Source organism: Lepus europaeus, chromosome 6, assembly GCF_033115175.1.
Source record: "Lepus europaeus isolate LE1 chromosome 6, mLepTim1.pri, whole genome shotgun sequence".
NCBI classification, from domain to species: domain Eukaryota; kingdom Metazoa; phylum Chordata; class Mammalia; order Lagomorpha; family Leporidae; genus Lepus; species Lepus europaeus.
Window position 1 is genome coordinate 122,884,096 of NC_084832.1, and position 24,353 is coordinate 122,908,448.

Sequence of the window (24,353 nt, forward strand, 5' to 3'; positions counted from 1 at the left end):
TGAAAGCCCCCCTCAGCCCACGTTCCTAAAAGCCCCTACCACATCGCCCCTTCCGCCTGTTCCCACTTAGAGTTGACTTCCTCTTGCTTGTGTTCTGAGAGTTGACTTTCTCTTGCTTGTGTTCTGAGAGGGGCCTCTGCCACGTGAGGACAACCTGATTGACTTGTGGTAAATAAAGGAGACAGTGAGAAGCTGTGGTTCCCTCACGAAGCTGCCTGTCCAGTGGTTTGGGAGGGCTTTTGTTGCGAGTGTTAGGGGCATATCCAGGATGCAGGATGTGCAGGGGAGGGGAAGTGGAAGACCGCTTCCTGCTTCCTGCTCACGGACACAGCTTGTTTACTCACAGCAGTCTCGGTCCAGCTGCCTTCCTGTAGCTTGGGCTTTCCCTAGTCTCCGGAAGTCCGTGCCGCCCTGCCCCCCATGCAGTGCAGGAAGAGCTCTCCCGGAACACCCCTCAGGAAGACACTCCGGGGAGTGCGTGCTCAGAACTGGTTTCAGATCCTCGCCCTGATCTACTGCCCCCCTCCTGCAGGAGATGGATCTCTGGCTGCTTTCTCAGGCACGCTAGCAGGGAGCTAGATCGGAAGTGGAGCAGCCGGGACTCAAAGTGGTGCCCATTTGGGATAGCTGCAATGCAGGCAGCAGCTTTGCCCGCTACTCTATGGCTCTGGCCCCTATTGACAAATAATTCACCAATCAAGAGATTGGAGTGATTAGGCTTTTGAACTTGGAGTTTGTTCAGCTGCTGTCTCAGCTGGTAAAACAGCCTCCGAGTAAAGGTTTCTGGAATTTTTCTGGGCTTTCTAATTGGCCCTTATCTGTCTCTTGCCTCAAGATCGTCGATAAAGGGGTGGGGTTGGGGGACAAACCAAACTACAAGAGGATTTTCCCATGTGCTTTTCTCAGCTTCTGCAGTTAACCCTTAGCTATCTCTTGCCTTAGTTGTATTCCTTTGTAATTTTATGTTACAGCTAAAGATTGCTAACACCCCTATTTCATCCCTGATTTTATTGAGTGTTCGCTTTCCTTGGTTGGTCTAGCTAAGTAGGTATCAATTGTGACCTTTTCAAAGACCCAGCTTGTGATTTGGTTGTTTTTCTCTGTTATTCTCCCTGCTGAAGTTTGACAGCAAAGAAATGCAGTGTGGGACCACAGGAAAAGAAGAGCCCGAGGGAAGTCCGGGGAGAGTCCCGGATGGGCTGCGAGACCCTAGGCACGCGCGGTCTCAGGAAGCGGAAGCGTGTGTATGCCTCAACAATTGGAAAGCAGCACTAGTTTGCGTAGGTTATGTCAATAAATACTTTCATTAAAAAGTGATGGCTTTTTAAATGTTAACAAACAATTATTGGAAAACTACAGGAGCCTGATTATTGAGCTTAGTGAGCAAGATGCTGCGTGAGAGGCTGCATCCTGTGTCACAGTGTCTAGGTTGGAGTCCCAGCTGCCCTCTGGACTCGAGCTGTCTGTGTCCACCCTCGGAAGCAGCAGGTGATGGTTCAAGCCCTGGGGTCCCTGCTACCCATGCAGGAGATGCAGGTAGAGGTCTGGACTCCTGGCTTCGATCTGACCCAGCCATGGCTGTTGTGGGCATTTGGGGGCTGAACCAGTGGCTGGAAACTCTTGCCCCTCTGACTTTCAGATAAAATATAAATTAAATGAATTTTTAGCAATTCAGAGTTTAAACTTGGTGTTCAGGTATTTCAGAGAATGTGCCTCATTGAGCGAACGTGGAATTCTGCTAGAAATCTAGGTTTGTGGATTCGGTTATCCGGAGACAAGCATTGAGCCCTTAGTAGCGCTTTCAATGCAGTAAAGTAGGTGTCTCTCTTCAGTTGATAGTCACCCTCATCTGGGAGGTGTTTCTCACTCTGTTTCTTGCTGTTTCATCCTAACTGTAGAATGACTGGCTTCCGCATATGACAGCATGTTAGGTCCCCTTTCATTCAGTTTTGTATTCAAGTCTCTGTGTGCTTTTGTTGTGTGTGATACTAATACTGCTTATTCCTTACAGGCGTTATTTAATAATGCTGTCTGCTTCGGGATTATCTATGATAGTTCAAGACTGACAGTATTAAGGGAGCTGATTGGTTGACAGTTTCTTAATTAAACTATGTGCTTTGCATTGGGTGGATACAAAATCATTTAAAGTAATTTTTTAAATAAATAGTTCTTTAGTTTTCATGAGATCCTTAAGAAATTGGACTGAGTAGTTAAATTTATCGCTCCTTGCAGCCATTCCCTTTAATCTTTCCCCCACTTTTTTTTTTTTGTTGTTGTTTTAAAGATTTTATTTATTTAGAGGTAGTTACAGACAGTGAGAGGGGGAGACAGAGAAAGGTCTTCCATCTGCTGGTTCACTCCCCAAATGGCTGCAACAGCAGGAGCTGCGCCGATCCAAAGCCAGGAGCCAGGAGCTTCTACTGTGTATCCCACATGGGTGCAGGGGCCCAAGGGCTTGGGCCATCTTGTACTGCTTTTCCAGGGTGTAGCAGAGACTTGGATCAGAAGAGGAGTAGCCAGGACTCAAACCATTGCCCATATAGGAGGCCAACCTACTGTACCACAATGTTGGCCTCATTATATAAAGTTTAAATCTCAAACCTTTGAAACCTAAAGATGACTTGGTAAGGTTTTTTTTTTTTTCAAATATAGAAAGTTCTCCAGGGGCCCGGTTGGTGGCTGAGTGGGTTATGTTGCTATGTGAGACATCTGCATCCTTATGGGAGTGCCAGTTCAAGCTCTGGCTGCTCTGCTTCCCATCTGGCTCCCTGCTGGAGAATATGGAGAGTCAGAGAAAGATGGCCCAAGTTCTTGGGCCCCTGCATCCCTGCTAGGAGACTCATCTGGAGTTTCTGGCTCAGCTTGCAGTAAGTGGAAGATCTCTCTCTGTCTCTCTCTCTGTCACTCGGCCTATCAAATAAATTTTTAAAAACCTAAAAAATAAGTTCTTTAGATGATAAAACATCGCCTTTTATTTGTCTCCCTTTCTTTTGTGTCTGCCAGAACAGTTGGTCAGCACAATACTTACATCAAAAGAGTTCTCGATAATATATTTTTAAAACTTGTTAATTCAAAAGGCAAAGTGACAGGGAGGGACAGAGACAGTAAGGGATCTTCCATGTGCTGGTTCACTCTCCAAATAGCTGCAACAGTCCAGGCTTGGCTCAGAAAAAGCCAGGAGACAGGAGCTTCATCCGGGTCTAAGTGGATGACAAGAATCTAGTTGCTTGATTGTCACCTGTCGCATCCCTTGATTTGCATCAACAGAAAGCTGAGATCTGGACCCTGATTGAAGAACTGAACTCAGGCAGTCTCGTATGGGACACAAGGGCATTTGTGGTTGTCATTTTTGTCTTAGGAGAACTTAGATGTTCTTAGGGTTTATGTAACCATCCTTAACTATTTTGACAATATGATCTGTTGACTTAAGTTTCTCAGAAAACATGCATAAACATTAAAAAGTTAAATGGAAGGAAACGCTACAGAATTTATTCATCAAGCAAGTATTTACTGACGGACGAGCGGTGAGAATATCCTGGACAAAACCCAGTCCTGGTGCTCCTGGAGCTGCCGATCGGTAGAAGTGTAGTACACACCACTCTGTACATGTACATACGGGTGATTTACGATGGTGCTTCGAAAAGTGTGGGGAAAAGGGGCATTAAAAGGTAAGCTAGTTTGATGCAGAGACCATTCGAAGTTCATGCATTTTTTATAGTGTTTTCCATGAAATTTGTGAAGACTCCTCCACTCTGTCATAGTAGTTATTGTTGGGTTTAGTACTGCAACTTTATTGCAAGACTACATATTGTGGTTGGCATCATGGCGTAGTAGCTGAGCTGCGGCCTGCTGTGATGGCATCCCACATGGGTGCCAGTTTGTGTCCTGGCTGCTCTACTTCTGATCCAGTTCCCTGTTAATGTGCCTGGGAAAGCAGTTGAAGATGGGGCAGCTTCTTGGGCCCCAGTGCTCATGTGGGAGACCGGGCAGAAGCTCCTGGCTCCTAGCTTCAGCCTGGCTCAGCCCTGGGTGTTAGGGCCATTTGGGGAGTCAGTAAGTGGATCGATCTCTTTCTCTCCCTCTTTCCCCCTTTAACTCTACCTTTCAAATAAATAATAAAAAAATAAATCTTAAAAAAATAAAAAGACTACATGTTGAAATTGTTAATTGTCAGGGAAGTAAGAACAAATGAGGGTGGATATTAGAGTAAGCTTATTTTTATGTTTCTTTGGTACAGTAAAACAGGGTAAATTGGCAGTGTAGTAGCTGTCCATCCTGGCTGGTGATGATGCGAGAATCTGTGGTTCTGTTTGGTGTTGTGTTGGGACCATGCGAATGCAGAAGGGCAGGCAGAGATTCAGTTTACTGAGGCTAGAGCACCCTCCCACCTGAGGGAGGCGTTCCAGAGGAGGGTTGTCGTTAGGGAGACGTTGGATCCTTTGGGCCGTGTGGAAGCTTACACAGGGCTCTGCAAACATGTTGGTGTTACTGGCAAGTCGACACGTGGAGTTGGACAGGTGCAGCTGTAACAGCATCCTCTTTTGCTGTCGGCTTCTCCATCTCGTTTTTGAGCAGTGAGGCATTTTGTTCCAAGTGTGTCCCCCTGCACTACAGGCCTGCGTCTCTGTGTCTTCGTCCCTTTGTGTCCCTGACTATGAACCTCAGGCCTCCGCCGTCTCCCCTCTCTGTCACTAGGTGCTTAACTGCCCTGCCCCGTGCACAGACCATGGAGTAGGGTAAGGAGCGCTTTGGGCAGCAGTGCAGAGCCCCTCCGGAAAGGTTTCTGTGAAGATGGAGAGCTGAGAAAACGTGGGCGCTGGGGAGGTAGTTAACTGTGCTCTTGTGAGAGCTCTAATGTAGACACAGGGTGAAGCCAGGGATGAAGGAGAGGGGAATGGGACTTTGTTAAATCTTTAAAAATATTTATTTATTTATTTGAAAGAGAGGGAGATCCTCCATCGGCTGGGCCAGGCCAAAGCCAGGAGCCAGGAGCTTCATCTGTGTCTCCCATGTGGGTCCAGGGGCCCAAGCACTTGGGCCATCACCTGTTGCTTTTCCCAGCCCTTTAGCAGGAAGCTAGATTGGAAGAGGATCATGCGGGACACGAACCTGTGCCGATATGGGATGTTGGCGTCTAAGGTGGCGGCAGCCTTCCCCACTATGCCATTATGCCAGCCCCTGTTTGTTTATTTGGAAAACAAAAGAAGGCAGCCACAGAGAGAGTGCCCATCCCTGGTTTACTCTACAGTTGTTATCAACAGCCAGGACTGGGCCAGATGAAAACTGGGAGCTGGGAACTCAATCCATGTCTCCCATGTGCTGGCAGCAACTCCGTCATTGGAGCCTTTGCTCGCTGCCTTCCAGGGTCGGCATGAGCAGGAAGCTGGAAGCTGGGACTTGAACCCAGGTACTGCAGTGTGGGATGTGAGTATCTTAACTGGTGGGCTAATCCCTGCCACAGGTATGGGTTTATTATTATTTTTTAAAGATTTATTTCAAAGAGTTGCACAGAGAGAGAGGTCTTCCATCCACTGGTTCACTCCCCAAATGGCTGCAACAGCTGGAGGTGAGCGAATCCAAAGCCAGGAACTGGGAGCTTCTTCCTGGTCTCCCACGTAGGTGCAGGGGCCCAAGCACTTGGTCCATCTTCTGTTGCTTTGCCAGTTCATGGTAGAGAGCTGGGTTGGAAGTGGAGAAGCTGGGGCTCAAACCAGTGCCCATGTGCCCACTACGCCACAGGACCGGCCCCAGGAATGGAGTTTTTAATGTTGAAATTTGATAGGAGATGGGCCACTTTTGTCATTGTAAGTGCAGTTTTGATTTATGAGTCTGTTTCATGCTTTCTTGGGGCAGGTAGATGACAGAGGATGCTGTTTGTTGAAGGAAGTGTGCCGGAGATGGCGTGCTGGGAACCAGGAGTACAGAAAAGGAATTAAACAGTGGGAAAAATAAATCAATTTTAGTGTAAGTCAGAGTTCAGTAAAACATGGTAGACTTGTAGGCAGTGTTTTTAAAGTTAGGCTGATGAAGTAACATTAGCTTGTGGCTTTTGATTTTTTCCCTCAGAAAACTTGAGCTGTTACCTGCACATTTTTATAAAAGTTATTTGAAAGGCAAAGTGAAAGAGGGAGTGACAGAGAGGAAGAGATCTTCCATCTGCTGGTTTGCTCCCCCAGTGGCCAAAACAGCCAGGGTTGGTTCAGGCCAAAGCCCGAAGCCCAGAACTCTGTCCAGGTCTCTCCCATATAAGTGGCAAGGCCCCTGGTGCTTGAGCCATCTTAAGCTTCTTTCCCAGGTTGGAATCTGAGTAGCCAGGACCCGAACTGACACTCAAATGGGATGCCGGCATTGCTAGGGGCGGGTTAACCTGCTGTGCCATGACAGTGGCCCCCAGAGCAGACTCTTCTGTTCAGCTGCAGTTGATCTTGTCCGGTGAGCACCATCTGTGCCACAGGTGTGGGTGACAGGTGAGTGCCAGCCTTGCCACTGGTGCGGGTGATGGGAGGTGTGCGGCAGAGGCTTCAACCAGAATTGATAACCGGACCATAAAAACCGTGCTGCTTGTGATCTTTATTACGATAGTTTCAAAAGTTCCAGCAGCGCCTTCCATCCCAAAGTAGGGACTGCCGACTTGGAGACAGGTTATCCAGCCCTTGGATTTGTAGTGCATCATGCATTTGTCTCTGCTCTACTCTGGGCAGTTGGACTTGAGGTCTCGTTACCCTTGAGTAATGTCAGATTCTTTCCAGGGTGGCTGCAGCATCTTCACAAACCTCTGTTCCCCATTCATCCCCTCGCTCTGTGGAGTTCCAGGTGCTTTTATTTTATGATCAGTTTTTTTTTTTTTTTTCTTCTGTGTCAGCAGAGAAGGAGAGAGAACAGAACTCCCAAGTTACACATATGGGACGATGGCATCCCAGGTGGCAGCTTAGCCTATTGGGTCACCATGCCTGCCCGTTTTGGGAGTATTTCTGTTGTGTCAATTTAGGTTTGCAGTTTTTGTTTCTTGTACATCATGCATTTGTCTCTGGTCTGCTCCTAGGAGTTGGACTTGAGGTCTCATTACCCTTGAGTAATGTCAGATTCTTTCCAGGGTGGCTACTTTATATCACAGACCACTTGCTGCTCCTATCACCGTCAAATTAGAGTTGGGTTTTACTCTGCTTTCTTGGTATTGTCAGTTGTAAAGCCTTCTGGTGTTAATGAGCACTTTTCAAAAAAGTGTCTGGTTAAGTCTTACTCTGTCTTACTCTGTTTTATTTATTTGAAAGAGTGAAGGGGACAGAGAGCATGCGAGCGCACCTGCCTTTTCCTGGTTCACTCAGAGCGAGCGAGAGCCTGCCTTCCCTGGCTTCACACCTTAAATGGCTGCAACAGATGGGGTGGGGCTGGGCTTGCTGGAGGAAGCAGCTCATCCTGATCTTTGGTGGCTGGAACCCAAGTACTTGAGCCATCGTCTGCTCTTTGCCCCGTGCATTAGCTGGAAGCGGGATTAGAAGTGGAGTAGCCAGGATTCCACCTGGCACTCGGATAGGAGATGTGGGCATCCCTCCGGGCAGCAGCCTAATCCACTGCACCCCAGTGCTTGCTCCAAGTCTTAGCCTAAGTTTGTTTGGTCTACATTTTCCCAAGACATTGTCTAGTCCAGATATGTAAGCTTTTGTTACACCATAAAGTTTGTGGAAGTAGTTTATTTTGATACAGATGTTTTTCATGGTACAGAAGTTTAAATCGTTGCATCCTCGTGTGTTGTGTGTTTTCTCATTCAGTGACTTGTTTTTTCACTCCCTTAGTGATGTTTTGGAGTAAACAGAAGTTGTTAATTTTGATGTATTCCATGTTGTGATTTTTTTCCCCCTTACAGCCAATGTTTTTTGTGCCATTTCACCACATCTTTCTTGGATGTCCACTTGACCCAGGACCATTCATTGAAGATACCTGTTAACTACCTTTATAATAAGTCAAATGTCCAGAAAAGAGATTCTTTGTCCTTCTCGTCCCCTGTTTTTTGCATTTTCTTTTATTTTTAGAACCAGCTGAAACATTTCTACAAATCCTTTTGGAATTTTTATTGGGATGGCATTGAATCAGTATGTGAGTTTTAAGATAATTGGCATCTTTAATATTCAAATTTGTGAACATGGTATGCGTTTAACACTTAGGTCTTTGCTAATTTCGCTCCTGGACTCATAATGGGGTTGTCTCTTGGTTATCCCATCATAATTAAAAAAAAAAAAAAAATGCATGTAATACACCTAAGCTACCAAACATCATACCTTAGCTTAGCCTGCTTAAAATATGCTCAGAGCACTTGGTTCATCTTACAGCTGAGCAGTAGGTGGCACGAAGCCTGTTTTATAATAAAGCATTGATTGTCATTGTCCTGAAAATGCCGGCCGCTCAGTACCCCGTGGAGTATCCGGAGTTTACCTGCTGAGCACATGCGTGGCTGGCTGGGAGCTGCAGCTGCTCGCTGAGTGCTCTGCTGAATATTGCTGGCCTGGGGGGACATCGTGGTTCCCACTTACAGGACCCTGTGTTGATTTTGCACCATTGTAAAGTCACAAATTTTAAGTCGGAGCCATCTGTGTTTAATTTTATATGTGTTTAATTTTATTACTGCTGGTATGTTTCTATACTGACCTTGTTTCCAGAGATTTTAATAAATTGTGACAGTATAGCCAAAAGATCTGTGGATTGTTTTGGATATTCTATATAGCATTTGACGTTGGTTTGATGTTTTCCTGTCTGATTCTTACTTCATGGATTTTTTTTCCCTATTATTTGTTCTTGCTGTAAAATTTTTAGCTGCCATTTATCACTATTAGGGGAGTTTCTTTTTATCCTTAGTTTGATACTATTCTTTTGTTTAAGAAAATTGTGACTTATTTTTACTTACTTGAAAGGCAGAGTGACGGAGAGAGGGAGGGACAGACACAGAGGCAAAGGTCTTCCTTCTGTTTTTTCAGTTCCCAAATGGCTGCAGTAGCTGGGGCTCACCCAGGCTAAAGCCAGGATCCAGTATCTCCAACCAGTGCTGATGAGTTGCCAGCATCGCAGCAATTGGCTTAACCCACTGCGCCACAAAGCCAGCGCCAGAACAGTTGTTCTTGTAATGAATGGGTGTTAGGTTTATCAGAACTTACCTTGCACATGTTTGTGTCTCTTACCACTGGGCTACTGGGAATTAGTTTTAGAATGTAAAACGTGTTCCCAAAATGAACGCTTCGTCCTTAGGTGGGGTTAGAATGCTCCCCTAAGGTGCGCAGACCTGGAGATGCCTGTAATGAAGTTTCTGAGGATGCTCTTCGTTTGGGTCAGTACTGGTTTGGTGTAATGTTCAAGGAGTTTGTCCATTTCACTTAAATTTTATATATATTGATGTAAAGTTACCACAATACATACTTTACATTTTAATGACCAAAGCATGTAGTGGTAGCCTCTCTTCTCAACTGTTGTATTTTTCCATGATTTTTTTTTTTAAAGATTTATTTATTTATTTGAAAGTCAAGAGTTAAACAGAGAGACGATAGGCAGATATATATAGAGAGGGGTCTTCCATCCACTGATTGACTCCCCACGATGCCCGCAACGGCCTGAGCTGCACTGATCCAGAGCCAGGAGCCGGGAGCTTCTTCCGGGTCTCCCATGTGGGTACAGGGGCCCAAGCACTTGGGCTATCTTCTACTGCTTTCCCAGGCCATAGCAGAGAGCTGGATCGAAAATGGAGCAGCCAGGTCTCGAACCAGTACCTAAATGGGTTGCTGGCGTTTCAGGCCAGGGCATTAACCTGCTGTGCCACAGCGCCGGTCCCCTTTCTCCATAATTAATGTTGTCAGGGGTGTGTTGATTTTTTTTGTTATTCTTTGTGAAGAGCCAACTTGTAACATACCTAATCACTATTTTTTTCTATCTTAGTTCACTCTACCTTACTTCCTTTCCTTGAATTAACTTGTTCTTTTTTCCAATAAATGTGGAAAGTATTTCAACTCTTTTTTTTCAAGTTTACTTTGACAATTATCCTGTTACAAGTTCATTACTTGTTTTTTTAGCTATTTGGCAATTTTCAAGACTATAATTTAGATTAATTCCACTGTAGATTAATGGATTAGTCTGAATGATTTTTTTTAACTAATTACTTTTTGGAAGGGGAGAGAGTGAATGAAGTCTGACTCACTGGTTCCTTCCTCAAATGTCAGGCACATCCCAGCTGTTCCAAGAGCTGGGAACTCATTCTACTTCTCCCAAATTAGTGGCAAGAATCCCAATACTTGAACCTTGACCACTGCCTCCCAGGGTCTGTGTTGTTAGAAAGGTGAAGTTAGGAGCTGAGACTGAGTATCAAGCCAGGCACTGGGATGCAGGATGCAAGCATCCTGAACAGCATCTTAGCCACCAGGCTAGATGTCCACCGCCTAAATTATTTTAAATCTGAGATTATTGGTAAAAATTCTGTTGTACTTGGAAAGAATCTGTATTTTGTAGTTGTTGGGTGTAGTGTTAATGCTTAATTTTTATATTCTATTCCCCCCATCATTTAGTTAGAATCCATTTTTACATATGTCAGTGTACTGTTAATGAAAGTGGAATAAACTTCATCTTTTTTGGAAGACAATTTGTTACACTTTATCAAAGTACTTTTGATGACTTCTGACACAAGATTTCAGCCCTAGGAATTCCCCAAAGGTTTAGCCCAAATAATGTAAAAGTAAGGATGTTCAATGTCAGGTAGAGATTCTTTGGTTGGGTTGGGTTTTGTTTTGTTTAATTTAATTGTTTTAGATTTATTTGAAAGGCAGGATGAAAGAGGGAGAGAAAGTCTTCCATCTGCTGGTTCACTCCTCAGATGGCCACAACAGCATGGTTTGGGCCAGGCAGAACCCAGGAACTAGAAATTTCGTCTGGGTCTGTCAGGAGAGTGGCAGCATCCCAAGTACCAAGGCCATCACCTGCTACCTTGGCAGACAAGTTATCCTGGAGCTAGACTGGAAGCCCAGCAGCCTGGACTCCATGCAGCATTCCCATGTGGGATGAGGGCCGCCTAGGTGGTGACTTAGCCTCTGTGCCACAACGTTGGCCCCAGTGTCAGATAGTTGATAAGAGCAAAACTTAAACCAGGTGTCCATCACTTGAAGACTGGTTAAATGGTAGTGTGAACAAGCCGGCGCCGCGGCTCACTAGGCTAATCCTCCGCCTTGCGGCGCCGGCACACCGGGTTCTAGTCCCGGTCGGGGCACCGATCCTGTCCCGGTTGCCCCTCTTCCAGGCCAGCTTTCTGCTGTGGCCAGGGAGTACAGTGGAGGATGGCCCAAGTGCTTGGGCCCTGCACCCCATGGGAGACCAGGAGAAGCACCTGGCTCCTGCCATCGGATCAGCGCGGTGCGCTGGCTGCAGTGCGCCTACCGTGGCGGCCATTGGAGGGTGAACCAATGGCAAAAGGAAGACCTTTCTCTCTGTCTCTCTCTCTCACTGTCCACTCTGCCTGTCAAAAAAAAAAAAAATAGTAGTGTGAACAAACAGTATTCCTCTACATTCACACTGTATTCCTCATTGATTTGAGAGTTACAGGCAGAGGGAGGGAGAGACAGAGAGAAAGGTCTCTGCGCTGGTGCTGGTTCACTCCCCAAGCGGCCACAATGGCTGAAGCTGGGCCATTCTGAAACCAGGAGCCAGGAGCTAGGATCCAGGTCTCCCACGTGGGTGCAGGGGCCCAAGCACTTGGGTCATCTTCCAGTTTTTCCCAAGGCCATAGCAGAGAGCTGGATAGGAAGAAGAGCAGCCAGGACTCAAACTGGTGCCTGAATGGGATGCTGGCGCCACAGGCAGCTTAGCTTACTGTCTCACAGTGTCAGCGCACATGTTGTACTTGTAATACCACCAACCAGGTGGCCTGCAGTTCAATTCTAACTGAACTATCTTCCTGGAGTCGATGTCAAATCAGACTGGGACTGAGTTCTGCAGCCTGTCCTTACATGTGACTCCCTGACGATACGTTGGGGATTCTCCTGATACCCCTCCGAGGGCTTGGGAGTGTGCAACGTTGGTTCTCAAACCTCAAGGAGATGCCATGCTGGCATTTATTCTACAGGATGTAGCCCTGGAAGAGCTGGATGGAAGGTATGCTTAGGGCAGGGCACTGCAAGGTAGGGGTACTTCCTGTGTTCTCTGCGCACGCCCCCTCCTGCCACCAGTTTGTTCACCGGCCTTGAGTGAGGCTCACTGAGCGCATCTCATGTAAGAGCTTACTTAGCCTTTAGCTTTCCCCTCCCTTTATGGAGTGGAGCTGGAAGCTCCAGCCCTGAGCTCACAAGTGTTGCAGCCCCACCCTGGGGCTGTCCAGCCCCATGTAACTCCTCAACAACATAAATTCAAGTGTGAGGTGGAGGCGCCGCTCTAGAGTAACAGAACCACCGTGGTCACTTGGGAAAGGCAGGCGTTGTAGGAGCTTCGTGCTTGGGGCCAGAGACAAAGACAAAGTCGTTTTCTTGGTATGCTTGTCACAAGTGCCTACTGTCAGGTGGCTCGACAGGGCTTAAGGGTGACGTGTCGGAGCACGGGGAAGAAGGAACACACGGACACACGACTGTCTTTCCAGTGAAAGGTTGTTACTGCCCACACCAGTTCACACTAGGGCTTCACTACTCTGCATACCAGTCTATATAGTTATATTCATTAATCCAGACCATAACACACACCTAGCATCAAAGCAGTCTCAAGCCAATCCAACTATAGTAATATAAGTGCAGCAAAGCATATGGCATTATTCTTAATCATAGGGTTGAGGCACATGCCTTCATATTACACGTGGCTAATATCTATAAATGCTGCGTTCTCAATGTTCAATTCCTGGTCATGACAAGTCCAGAGTACGAAGTCTCTGTTATCACTCAGAGAGACGGATCTCGGAACAGTCGCTTCCAGGCAAAAGTTGTAGGTTCACTGTCACTCTGGGCAGTAGGCTCCGAGTTCCCAGGTGGACAGCAAGGTGAGGAGTTGGAGAGGTGCCCTGCGGTCGGGTCTGGCAGCAGGCTGAGAGGTGTCAAGGTGTGGGCTCTGATGGAGTTTGGTCCTGTAGCCACCTTGTGCTGCTACAGAGTAGCGAGCTGGCTTTTCAGCTCCAGGTACCCCAAGATCTAGCGGTTCACACATACTGGGCCACAATCCCCAAGGGGATGGAGAGCGGTGGAAAGAGCTCTCCTTTTATCCTTGCCACTCCAGGGGAAAAGGCCCCTGGTGGGGGTCCAGGGGTCAATCAGTGCCATTATGGAATTTCCGGGCACCATCAGCTGTGTCCGGTGCTGTCAATCACTGTGCTATTATTGAGGGGACTTGGAGTTATTGTCCTTAGCAGTTACCATACAGTCCAGAGGTGTCTGTTCAGTCTGATGGGGAGATGTTTTTCTTTGCAGACACTAAACAGCATAAATGATGTCATCAGCTCCTAGCTTAGCATAAGTAACTCCATTCTTTCTTTAGCTTGTTTGTGGTTAGCGGTGCTCTGTAACCCATTTGGGACTACCATGAATTTCTCCATGGTCCACCTCTTATTAGTTGTTGGATAAGCGGTGATCCATGACCTGTGTTTGGGATTCCTGTGGGATTCCCCACAATGCTGCAGGTGGTAGACCCGTAATGTGCAGTGTTGTGCAGGCAGTCAATTAGATGGTTGGTTTATGTGTAATGAAATGCAGTATCCTGGGTATAATCAGTAAATACAGGCAAATTGCAGACAGTGTATTTGATAGGATTCTATTCATTTTAAAAGATTTTGCTTATGGATTAGTTTTTTTTTTAAGGATTTAATTATTAGAAAGGCTGGGTTAAAGAGAGGCAGCGGGAGCAAGAGAGAGAGGTCTTCCATCCTCTGGTTCACTCTCCAAATGGCCGCAGCAGCCTGAGCTGGATCCAGTCAAAGCCAGAAGCCTGGGGCTTCCTCTGGTTCTCCCACGTGGGTGCTGGGTCCCATGAACTTGGGCGATTTTCTGCTGCTTTCCCAGGCACATTAGCAGGGAGCTGGATGGTGAGTGGAGCAGTCAGGACTTGAACCTGCACCCATAGGAAATGTCAGCACTGCAGGCAGCTGCTTTACCCACTGTGCCACAGTGCGGACCCCATGTTTACTGTTTGCTTATGCCTAGACATTTGTGAGAAAGATGGGTAACATCATATGTATACTCCTGCCATTTCTTAGCTATGTTTTGGAGTCCTTTTTTTTTTTTTTTTCTTCTAATAGTGAACATGGCTTATTTAGATTATAGAGCTTGTTGAAACAAGTGAAAGCAGGGACTGGCATTGTGGTTTTCAGTGAGTTGGACTGTTGACTGTAGCACTGGCATCACGTAGCGGAGTACCAGTTTCCATCCTGGCTGTTCCACTTCCAGTTCAGCTCCATGCTGATGTACCTAGGAGGGCAGTGGAAGATGGTAGTGTTTGGGCCTCTGCCCCCCATGTGGGAGACGTCACTGGAGTCCTGGTCTGTGGGCTTAGACCTGGCCTGCCCTAGCCGTGGCCACTGCAACCATGTTGGGTGACAGCCAGCACATGGAGAGGTCTCTCCCTGTCTCCCTCCCTCCCTCCCTCCCCATCACTCTGCCTTTCAAATGAATGCTTGTTTTTAAGTGAAAGCAGAAAGTGATTGCTACTTAAAGAGCTGATGACAGTTGTGTTGTGGAATGAATTCCTGTTGCACGATCCAGAAATTTGATTGACAGTTGCCTCATTTGTGGTTGTGTCCTCATCCTTACTGTTGCCGTTCCTCTCGCCAAAGTAAAGGTGAGACTTGTCTAATGTGCATTTTCAGTAATTAGGACAAAGCTACTAATTTTCTTACACATTCTCTCTAGGAAAAAGCAGCGTTTCAATAAACAATCTTTATGTCTTGCAGATTCTGATGCTGAAAACAACTGGCTTTCAGATAGCTGCTGCTGTGACAGAGCAACCATGAATTGGAATGCAAAACCAGAGAGTGCGCCGTTACCACCACCGTATTCTAAAAGCCAGCCTTTTCTGCAGCAGCCCCTGATGAGCCAGCTTCTGAACAGCTCCCAGGGTTCTGTCGGCTACCCTGGAAATCAGGAAGCATGCATGTATCCTGGTAACTCCAGCTCTGTGTCACAACCGCTGCTGAGTATCCAGAATTACAAGGCACCTCGTCAGGTTCCTATTCCTGATGTGTATAACAGGACAGTGGTGACCTCACAGACTTTGGTAGAAAGAATGACATTTGCAAATGTCAAAGGACTCAACCAGCCAAGTCATAATTTGCCAGTGTCTTCAGGAGTTACGCAGAATGTGTGGGTGACCTCACCCGTGAGGGTTTCTGTGCCCTCCCATTCCGGGGCCAGTGCATCTCATCACTCTGGCCTTGGAGCTGGTGCGTCCAGCGTGCACGGACTGCAGAGCCAGCATGTGACAACGGACACCTATTCCATGCACCTGCAAGGGGTCCCTTCAAATTCTGGAAGAGGTCCTGCTGGCTTTCAAGGAAATCAGGGACTTAGCCAGTGTTTGTCAGAGCAGCAGGTTGATTGGTCACAGCAGTATGGATCTAATAACTCAACTTACCCAAGTTATAGGCCACTTCCCAGGCACCACAGTTACTCACCGCACAACTTCTTGCAAGATCCTCCTGTTCAGAAACAAAACCTCGAGCCACTAGTCTCGTTACAGATTGTGCCATCTCCGACGTTGCAAGTTAAAAATCTCCCAAATCCTTCTCTGACTTCACAGCCAAAGCAGACGGCAGCTACACCATCCTATCACTGTGCTGCTCAGACCGAAAGAAGACTCCCCCCTCTTCTTCCCCGGCCCCCTCCCCCTCCCCCTCCCCCTCCCCCTCCCGCTCAGCCTCCCCTTCCTCCTGCTTACCTCTGCAGGTACACGAGTCAGCCTTCGCCAAGCACTCAGCCTGTGAACAGACTCTTGTCTGTGGAAGTGCCCCAGAGTCAGGAGACGTACCCACCCGGCATGCAGAAAGATGCTTGTAGAGGCTTCCAACCGCAGTGGCAAAACACCAGTGAGAACGTCACCCCAGGTGGCAAATTCTGTGGCTTGAAACTGAATACCAACGTTAAACAACCTTTCAATGAGCCAGTTAGACCTTCTGTGCCTAGTGTTCAGGCCGTTGCTGAGAACAATGAAGAGAAAAGAACTGATTCTTGCAGTTCAACGTCAGATCCAGTACTGGACACATATATCACAAAAGAAAAGCTAGTGAGAGACATTAAAACTTTGGTAGAAATCAAAAGGAAATTTTCAGAACTTGCAAGGAAAATTAAAATTAATAAAGATCTTTTGATGGCAGCAGGTTGTAGTAAGATAACTAACACTAGTTACAGTGAACCAGGTAAAAAATCCGAATTGCATCTGAAAGAAACGGCCAAGATCCAGCCCAGTCCGCAGCCTACCCTGGTAGCTCCGGAGGGCTCAGGGGGTCACCTGGCAGCCGTGGGACCTGCCGAGGACACAAGGAGAACACACTGCAGGGTGAATCCCGCCATTCAGGAGATCAACTGCAAGGAGTTGGATCAAGTCAGCTCTGTCTGTGTACGGGAGTTGGCAGTGCCAGACCAGGTTCACGATCTGAAAGTTCTGAAGACACAAGGTGCAGCACCGAGTAGCACCCAGCCTCCATCAGAAAACTTTGCTGCTGTCGAACAGGATACCCCAGCCGTTTCTGAAACCATTTCTGTCCCCCAGACTGTGCCTAACAGGGCATATGTACATCAAAATAAGCTACTTCTCGATTTACTCACACAGAATGAGGAAACTCAGAGTAAATTATTAAAAATTGCCCCACACATGATTCAGGATTCTAAAGCAAACAGTTCTGAAGTGAACCCAAATACCCAAGTCACAGATAACCAATTGACTTTAAAAACAGGAGCAGTGCCAGGTATTTCTAACGTAAATGCTGAGGCTTTGGGAAATTCTCTCTGCCCTGAACGACAGTCTTCCTCAGAAGGAATACTTGGGCCGAGTCAGTGTTCTGTGGAATTGTTGGCAACTTGTCTCTCTCTCTGGAAAAAGCAACCGCCAGAAGCTGTGGAGGATGAACAGTCAGGAACAAGCAGAAAAGCGGTTGGAATTTCAAAGCCTGTGGAAGTCTGTGTCAGGGGTTCCGTTGCAGGAAATTCTCAGAACAGAGTAAACGCACAAGAATCCGTTGTGTCAGCACTACTGCAGAACCATGAGTCTACCAGCAGTAATGTGACAAAGGGAACAGAACTGCAAGTTGCTGTAGTGACACCCTTAATTCTTTCGGATGTGAAGACCTTGTCTCAAGTCAAAGAAGTGACCCCTGACACCTCACCTGACGTGGTGTATCCAGTCATCAAAGAAGGCAGCGTTTGCAGCTTGCAAAGTCGCATGGCCGAAAACCCCAGACTGCCGGCTGCTTTGAAGGTTGATGCTGTTGGACCAGTGGCAAGTACTGCAACATCAACCAAGATCTTCCCACTGATGGAGAAGGAAAAGCACAACGAGGCAGCCCCTGGCAGTGTAGAAGGCACACCAGCTACCGATAAAGGAGGGGCCAAACCAGAACTAGGCATCCGCTGTCCTCCCACTGCCCAGGAGACCTCGTTTGAATGGAGCGAAAGTAGTGCTGTGAGTGACATGTTGCAGATTGACAGCATCTGTTCCCTTGTGGAAGGTGATACCTCTTACAATTCCCAAATAGCAAAGATATTCAACTGCTCCCCGTTGAGGAAAGTTGAGCCACAGGAACTTTGTGTACCCAGTCAGGAAGTGACCAGTAGTAACCAACAGAAAGAACAGCTAGATCATACTGCTGAAGATGATGGCTTTGATTTTCAAAAAGATAAGCTTGTACAGGGTGCAGATGTGTCCCCCAAAGAAGTCCGTCCACCAGAGCCCCTGCGACGTCCAGAACTGTCGTCTTCTGAGCTCCTGGAACCATGTGGAGGAGTTGCAAAGACCAGCAGTTTGGAGCATGCCAGTCAGACAGAAAGCACAGCGAGCGAAAGGTGGTGTCCAGCTGCTGCCACACCGCAAGATGCTTGTCCTCGGGAAACTGATGCAGTTGGCAGATTTTCTGCCCAAGATCCCCCAAGCCATGAGCTGGATGATGATAAAACACCCGTCTGGTACCTACAGGACCAGCTGTCAGAACTTTTAAGACAGTTTCCCTACGGCATTGAGGCTCTGGGCACACGTGAATGCTGTGTGCACAAACAGATGACGCCTGGGATCTCAGACTGCACTTGTGAGAAGACCACTGAGGATGGGGACTCCAAGGACTCAGCAGACCGAATACAAATCACAGTGTTGAGCTCAGAGCAGATGAAAGAATTATTTCCCGAACAGGATGAGGAGCCACCTGATGATGTTGGCAGAGTGACAGAAACTGAGCAAGAGGAGCCTGTCACAGAAACAGGGAACCCAAGTGACCTGGAAACACCTGCCAAAGGACAAAGGAGCGATTCTGTGACCCTGGACTCAGAAAAAGACAGCGTCTACTGCTGTGCCTGGGGCTGGCTCTCCATGGTCTATGAGGGAGTGCCCCAGTGTCGTTGTGATTCCATTAAGAACTCAGTTCCGGTGGAAGAGAAAGGCAGGGATGGGGGTCCTCCTCTAGAGACCACCAGCTGTAAACAGAGTGAAGGAGCCTCTGCTACGGATGCCCCTGTTACTATATTGGACGATCTTCCCAGTGATCCAAACGTGACACTGACTCCTGGAGAAGAGAAAGGCAATCTTCCTGAAACACAAGGAAACAATACAAAAGATCCGGACAGAATGAAGCAGGGTACCCCAGTGTGGACAGCAAAGGAAGACATTGATGAGTTTTCTCCTAAATGTGATAGGGACGATACAAAAGATAGGTCTCAGTCAAACCAGAATGACTCCACCAAAGGTAGATCTCAGTCAAAACAGAAAAACTCACCAAGGACGGAGCAAGAACCCAGTGGTCAGTTTTCACCTGGATGTGAGAACAGCAGTACAAAGGGCGTATCCCAGTCAAAACAGGGTAGCTCACTGAGAGCAGAGGGAGAATCATCTGGTCAGGGTTCCTCCAAGTGTGGCAGCAACAACCTGAAAGACAGATCCCAAACGAAAGAGAAGGGTTCGCTAAAGACAGAGCTTTCAGCTAGATGCGATAGCAACAACACAAAAGGTGCACCCCATTCCAAACAGAGCAGTACCTCGCTAAGGACAGAGCAGGACCTCGCTGGGCACGGTTCATTCAAATGTGACAAAAAGCCAGATCCTTTGCAAAGTCACAAAAAGAAAAGGAAACTGAAGTTCCACGAGGTAACATTTCACTCCACTAACAAGATGACGGCATTCTGCGAAAAAGCTTTTCAAGGGAACCTGCGCAAGAAAACACAGACCCCTGGGTCAATCAAAGCAGCGACAGGTTTTGTGACACACAAAGATCAGTGTAGCAGGGGTGGTTCTTGGATGCAGTCTGTGTCACCAGAGAAGACAAAATTGAAATTCAAAGCAGGGGGCTCCAGACTCAAATATTTGGAGAAAAGGAAGTTGGACGTAGGGCACGTACTGGATAATGAGGTAAAGAAGAAGAAATGTGACGGGCAGGAGCAGAACAGACATGTGGGAAGTGCACCCTCATCGTGTGACACTACATCCAACACACATGAGAGAACCAGTGTGAAAGACAAGACGGCAGCGCCCACTGCTACGTCCTCAGACTTGAAGCATGGTTCGTCCAAATTTAAGAGAGTGATAACGGCCAAGGAGTATTTACAAAGGCAGAAGCTTAAAGAAGCAGTGGGTAGTAAGGCGCCTAAGGAAATAGGTGAGAAAGGTGTGCCAAGTGAGTCTGGACACACGACACCCAACAGGCCTCAGCCGCTCGCGGGGAGCTGCGGGAAGTCAAGCGAGAGACACAGTAGTGGGGGGTTGGCCTTCAAAGAATCGTCAAATACTTCCGCAAGCCGTAGCAAAAACCTCAAAAACCCACATCCTGAGGAGTCTAAGACACACAGCATCTCAAAGAGCAGTAAAGGAAAAGCTGATGGGAAGCAGCCGGACAAAACGTGCGTGGACAAAACCAAACCGGACAAAGAACTGACCCATGTAAACAGTGATGCGAAATTCGGCCCTGTGCCTCCCCAGGCAAAGGATCAAAGGAAATCGTATCTGAACAGAGTCGCCTTTAAATGCACTGAACGGGAAAGCATTTGTCTTTCCAAGTTGGAGAACTCACCCAGGAGGCTGAGTGATAAGGAGCAAAGACAGGATGATAAACCTGCAGTGAAGGAGGCCACAGAAAAGCTGAGCATGCTGGAGTTCAAGTTATGTCCAGATGTGCTGCTGAAGAACACGAAGCCCGGGGAAGAGCGCAAGGATCGGAAGCCTCGCGTGAAGGAGCAAGCCCCTGTGCAAGGTCCAGTATGATTTTCTGGGTGTGAACGGCACTGCTGAGTGGCAGGTTGCTGCGCGGGCTGGCACCACTGCCCTCCGTGTGGCTGGGAAAGACGCAGGTGCTTCACGCCATAGCTTGGTGTTCTGGGTTCACGTCTCACGGGGCATCTTGGGCGTTGTGCTGTTCATTGGCCTTTTACTATACATTGGAGTGAATTAGTAATAATGACTAGACCTTTATAAAGTTGTAAGGCTTGTCGGATACAGATTACTCAGGACCAAGAAGGCTATAGTGTGAAAAATACCTCAAATCGTTTTAAGAGCCTTGGTTTTGTCATTTTTCTTTTGCATTTATAATGCTAAAGTAACTTGGTCAGTTTGAACCTTGGTCCTAAATATTGGGAGATTTGTAATGATACTTAGTATGGAAATCTTTCTGTTCCTGTACATGGTAATGGGTCAGTTTATTATTATTATTTATTATTCAGTGACTGTTACCACTAAAGTTACAGTGGTAACGTCACACCTGCTCACTGTGGATACTGTCCTGGGTTAAATGATATCTCTCGGGTCCATGAGTGCCAGCAGGGTAAATGGTCAGCTCAGTGCAGTGCAGGAAGGGAGCGATGTGCTGAGGGACACGATCAGAAAACTAAAGGGCTTGAGTCGAAATGCTGTGCTTTTCTGAATATGTCTGTAGAAGTGTGTGAATTTGTAGGACAAATGTACATTTTTGTGGAAAGTCATAGTGATGTGTGCTTTGTAGAAAACTGGTGATTTAAACAGGCCCTTTCATTTGGATCCTCAGGATCTGAGGCTCATGTGTATCTGGAGCATCAGAAATGGGTATGGCACTGCAAGTTGCTTCCCATCCCCTGTGCTCTTAGATAAAGTGCGATGCCTTGGTGTATTAACCTCGCAGGTGGGAGGTTGGTATGCTTTGAAGGCAGTTTGTTGTCTGTTCGATTTTGAGATGCTTAGTGCACTTGTAACTGGAGAAGTCATTTTTTCAGGTTCCAGAAGGGTTATGTGATATGTGGGTACACTGTGTCTACTACCTTCAAAGATCTGTTTTCAGCTTATGTGATTTTGTTTGGTAATAGTACTGGAGAAAATGAATACCAGTATATAGATATCTGAAAATAAATATTTAAATAGTTTCAGGAATAAAAAGCACAAAAGAAGACTGGTTAAAATGTGTAACTACGAAGAAAAGAATGCAGGAAGCCAGCCAAGAAATAGGTAAAATCACCATCTATTTAAACCTTTAATTTGCTTCTCTACCGATCTCATATACATTGTATTTTGATGATACAGTTGTGAAGTGTAATTCTTATCCATGTTCTTTATCCAGTCATTAAGTGTTAGTGTGTCTGAGTGTTAAGACCTTCTCTTGTTCTGTGCTGTGGGCTTGAAAGCTGAGATTTATTTGAATAAGAAACCTTCCTCATCACAGTCAAACAAGAGACTGGCAATTTGTCCTGTGTAGGACCAGACTGTATTTGAGGTTTTCTTAGTCATTTGGTCCCTTAGCTGGTGATTCATTTCTGACACTGTGTTGAGAAAGGGGCTATAGTTAATATGAGTGTAGGTCATTTCTAATGAATCTCTGTTGACCAAAATAGGGAACAAGCTTGAGTTGGCCTGCCAGCATTTACCAGCCCTTCGATGCGCCAGTGGGCTTGACAGTTCATTTAATCATCCAAACATGTTGATTAACACATTACCAGTTCATACATGAGCAGTTACTTCATTTAACTTAAGTTACATCAATAGTGACTCAACTAGGGATGTGAATCCAGTCCCCCCGTATTTCCAATTCCATAAGGCATGGCATCTGAGGGTTTTGTTTTTGTTGTTGTTTCTTTGTTGTTTTTAAATACTTATTTGTAAGAGTTACATAGAAGGAGAGGCAGATCTTCAACCCACTGGTTCGCTTCCCAAATGGCTGCAGTGCTGGGCCAGGCTGAAGCCAGGAGCTTCTTCCAGGTCTCACATGTGGATGGCAGGGGCCCAAACCCTTAGGCCATCTTCAGCTGCTTTGTAGTGGTGCCACTTGAGTATTCCGAGGCTTGTTGGGGGCCAATGACTGGGAAGGAGTGAGGAGTACACTAAGGATCAGGCTGAGAACAGGAGCCAGCCGCCTCTTGAAGACAGATGCCACAAGTCCCCCAGGACTGTGAATAAACACAAGATTGGCATTTGAATTTCACAACAAGTATTGAAGGGTACATGTGGCAAGGTGGAATCATCATTCAGGGTAAGATAGACATGAAGAAGCTCCAGATTCCATGGAAAGCCGTATAGAGGCCAAGTTTTCATTTTTAGTGTTGACCGAAAACATGACCCATCCAGGTAGAAAGAGGCAAAGTAAGCAGCAAGTAGATAATCCAGACTCCTCATAGAAGGATGGTGGGAGGCAAGCTGATTCAGACAGAGGGAAAAGTATGAGATAATGGCTCCAAGTAATGGGGTTCTGTTAGGGAGAGTGAACTGACTTCCCCGCTCCTAGCTTCAGACTGGCCAGGCACCACCTGTTTTGATCATGTGCGAAATGAATCACTGGACAGGAGCTCTATCTGCCTGCTTCTCTACCTTTTAAATAGAAAAGAAAAAAGAAAAAAAAAAAAAAAACTTGGGGGAAAGGCAAGATACCTTGCATGGGCAATCTGTAAAATATAAATATACAGCCAGAGTGTACACAATTTCTGCTTACACTCTTGCTCCATTTGTTTTTAAATCCCTAGATGAATTTCCCTTTTTGATTGGAGAGAGACCCACAAGAGGAGGCGCTCCATCCACTGATTGAATCCTCAAATGGTGGAATGGCTGAACTGGGGTGAAAGGCAGGAGCCCAGAACTCAACCCAGTCCAGGTCTCCCATGTGGGTGCCAAGGACCTATTTCGTTAAGTCATCACCACTGTCTCAGGGAACACCTTATTGGTAGGAAGCTGGAATCGAAAATGGAGCCAAGACTAAAACCTATGCAGTCCAGTGTGAGACACAGGCATCTAAGGAAATGCACACCCCTTCTGTCTGAATTTTGATTGATTTTATATTGGTCACACCTGAGATTAAGAGTAACAGTAAATAACAAACTTTTGTTTCCTTAGATGTTAATCCAAGACTCTGCAAAAGAAGCATCAGTGCGCTTGGCTTTGAGACTCTACAAAACCCTGCGAAAGATTCGAAAGCGATGTTTCAGACCTACAAACAGATGTACCTAGAGAAGAGGAGCAGGAGCCTGGGTAGCAGCCCTGTGACGTGAACACCGTGAGTGCCGCTGGGAAAGCGGTGGCTTCTGTTCAGAGTGTCTTGCTGGAAATACTCGGTCTCCACAGGAAAGATTACTTGGTCAGAATTTGTTTACCACCTAGGTTCTGTGCTTCGTTGAATTAGCTTAATGAAAATGGCTTATGACCTTTGGGTAAGCAAGCGTACGTGGATGGTGTCAGTCAGGGAAGCCATAAGGTATTTGAACTTCTACCTGAATCAAGTTTACCATTATTTCAAAAGGCTTGCGTGTGCAAATCTTACTTGGAAATGCTGACGTTAGGTCCATCTTGAGGGAGGACTGTCACTTACACTTTGGTTTATTAAACTGTAGTTGTACATACATTTTTTTTTCTAAGCTCCATTAACAAAACTTATTTTTCAAAAGCTCACTGTGAATGTCAAAATATATTCTTAAGTATTTTATATCTAATTGTAAACTTTTTTCCAGAAGTCTTGTTTTCTACTTGTTAAAACTGAACGCAATTTTTGGATAATGTTTTGACATTACTTTTCATACTTGAAATAAACATTTATTTTTTAAAAAAACTAGATCTGAAATCTTACTGTTTGAATTTCTTTGTGGTTTCTTACCCTCACAACAGGTCACACTGTAGAAATATTTTAAAGTCTGAAGTGAAAAGCTGTCAGTAGGTATTTTCAGATTACATTCAGATAAGAAGATAGGAGTTTCACATTCTGGAAATTGGAGATCTTCTTTGTCCAC

At 46.4% G+C, this 24,353-nt stretch overlaps 1 protein-coding gene across 1 annotated transcript in view; it reads left to right on the top strand.

Annotated features, from left to right (window-relative positions):
- RESF1 (retroelement silencing factor 1) overlaps positions 1 to 24,129 on the top strand; it is a 32,142-nt gene extending 8,013 nt beyond the window's left edge. The window contains exons 3-5 of the mRNA XM_062195046.1: positions 14,885 to 20,374; positions 21,511 to 21,594; positions 23,467 to 24,129. Coding sequence (XP_062051030.1) covers positions 14,941 to 20,374; positions 21,511 to 21,594; positions 23,467 to 23,621 — 5,673 coding nt within the window. The 5' untranslated portion in view covers positions 14,885 to 14,940 and the 3' untranslated portion in view covers positions 23,622 to 24,129. The remainder of the gene's footprint in view (positions 1 to 14,884; positions 20,375 to 21,510; positions 21,595 to 23,466) is intronic.
- The last annotated feature ends 224 nt before the right edge of the window (positions 24,130 to 24,353 follow it).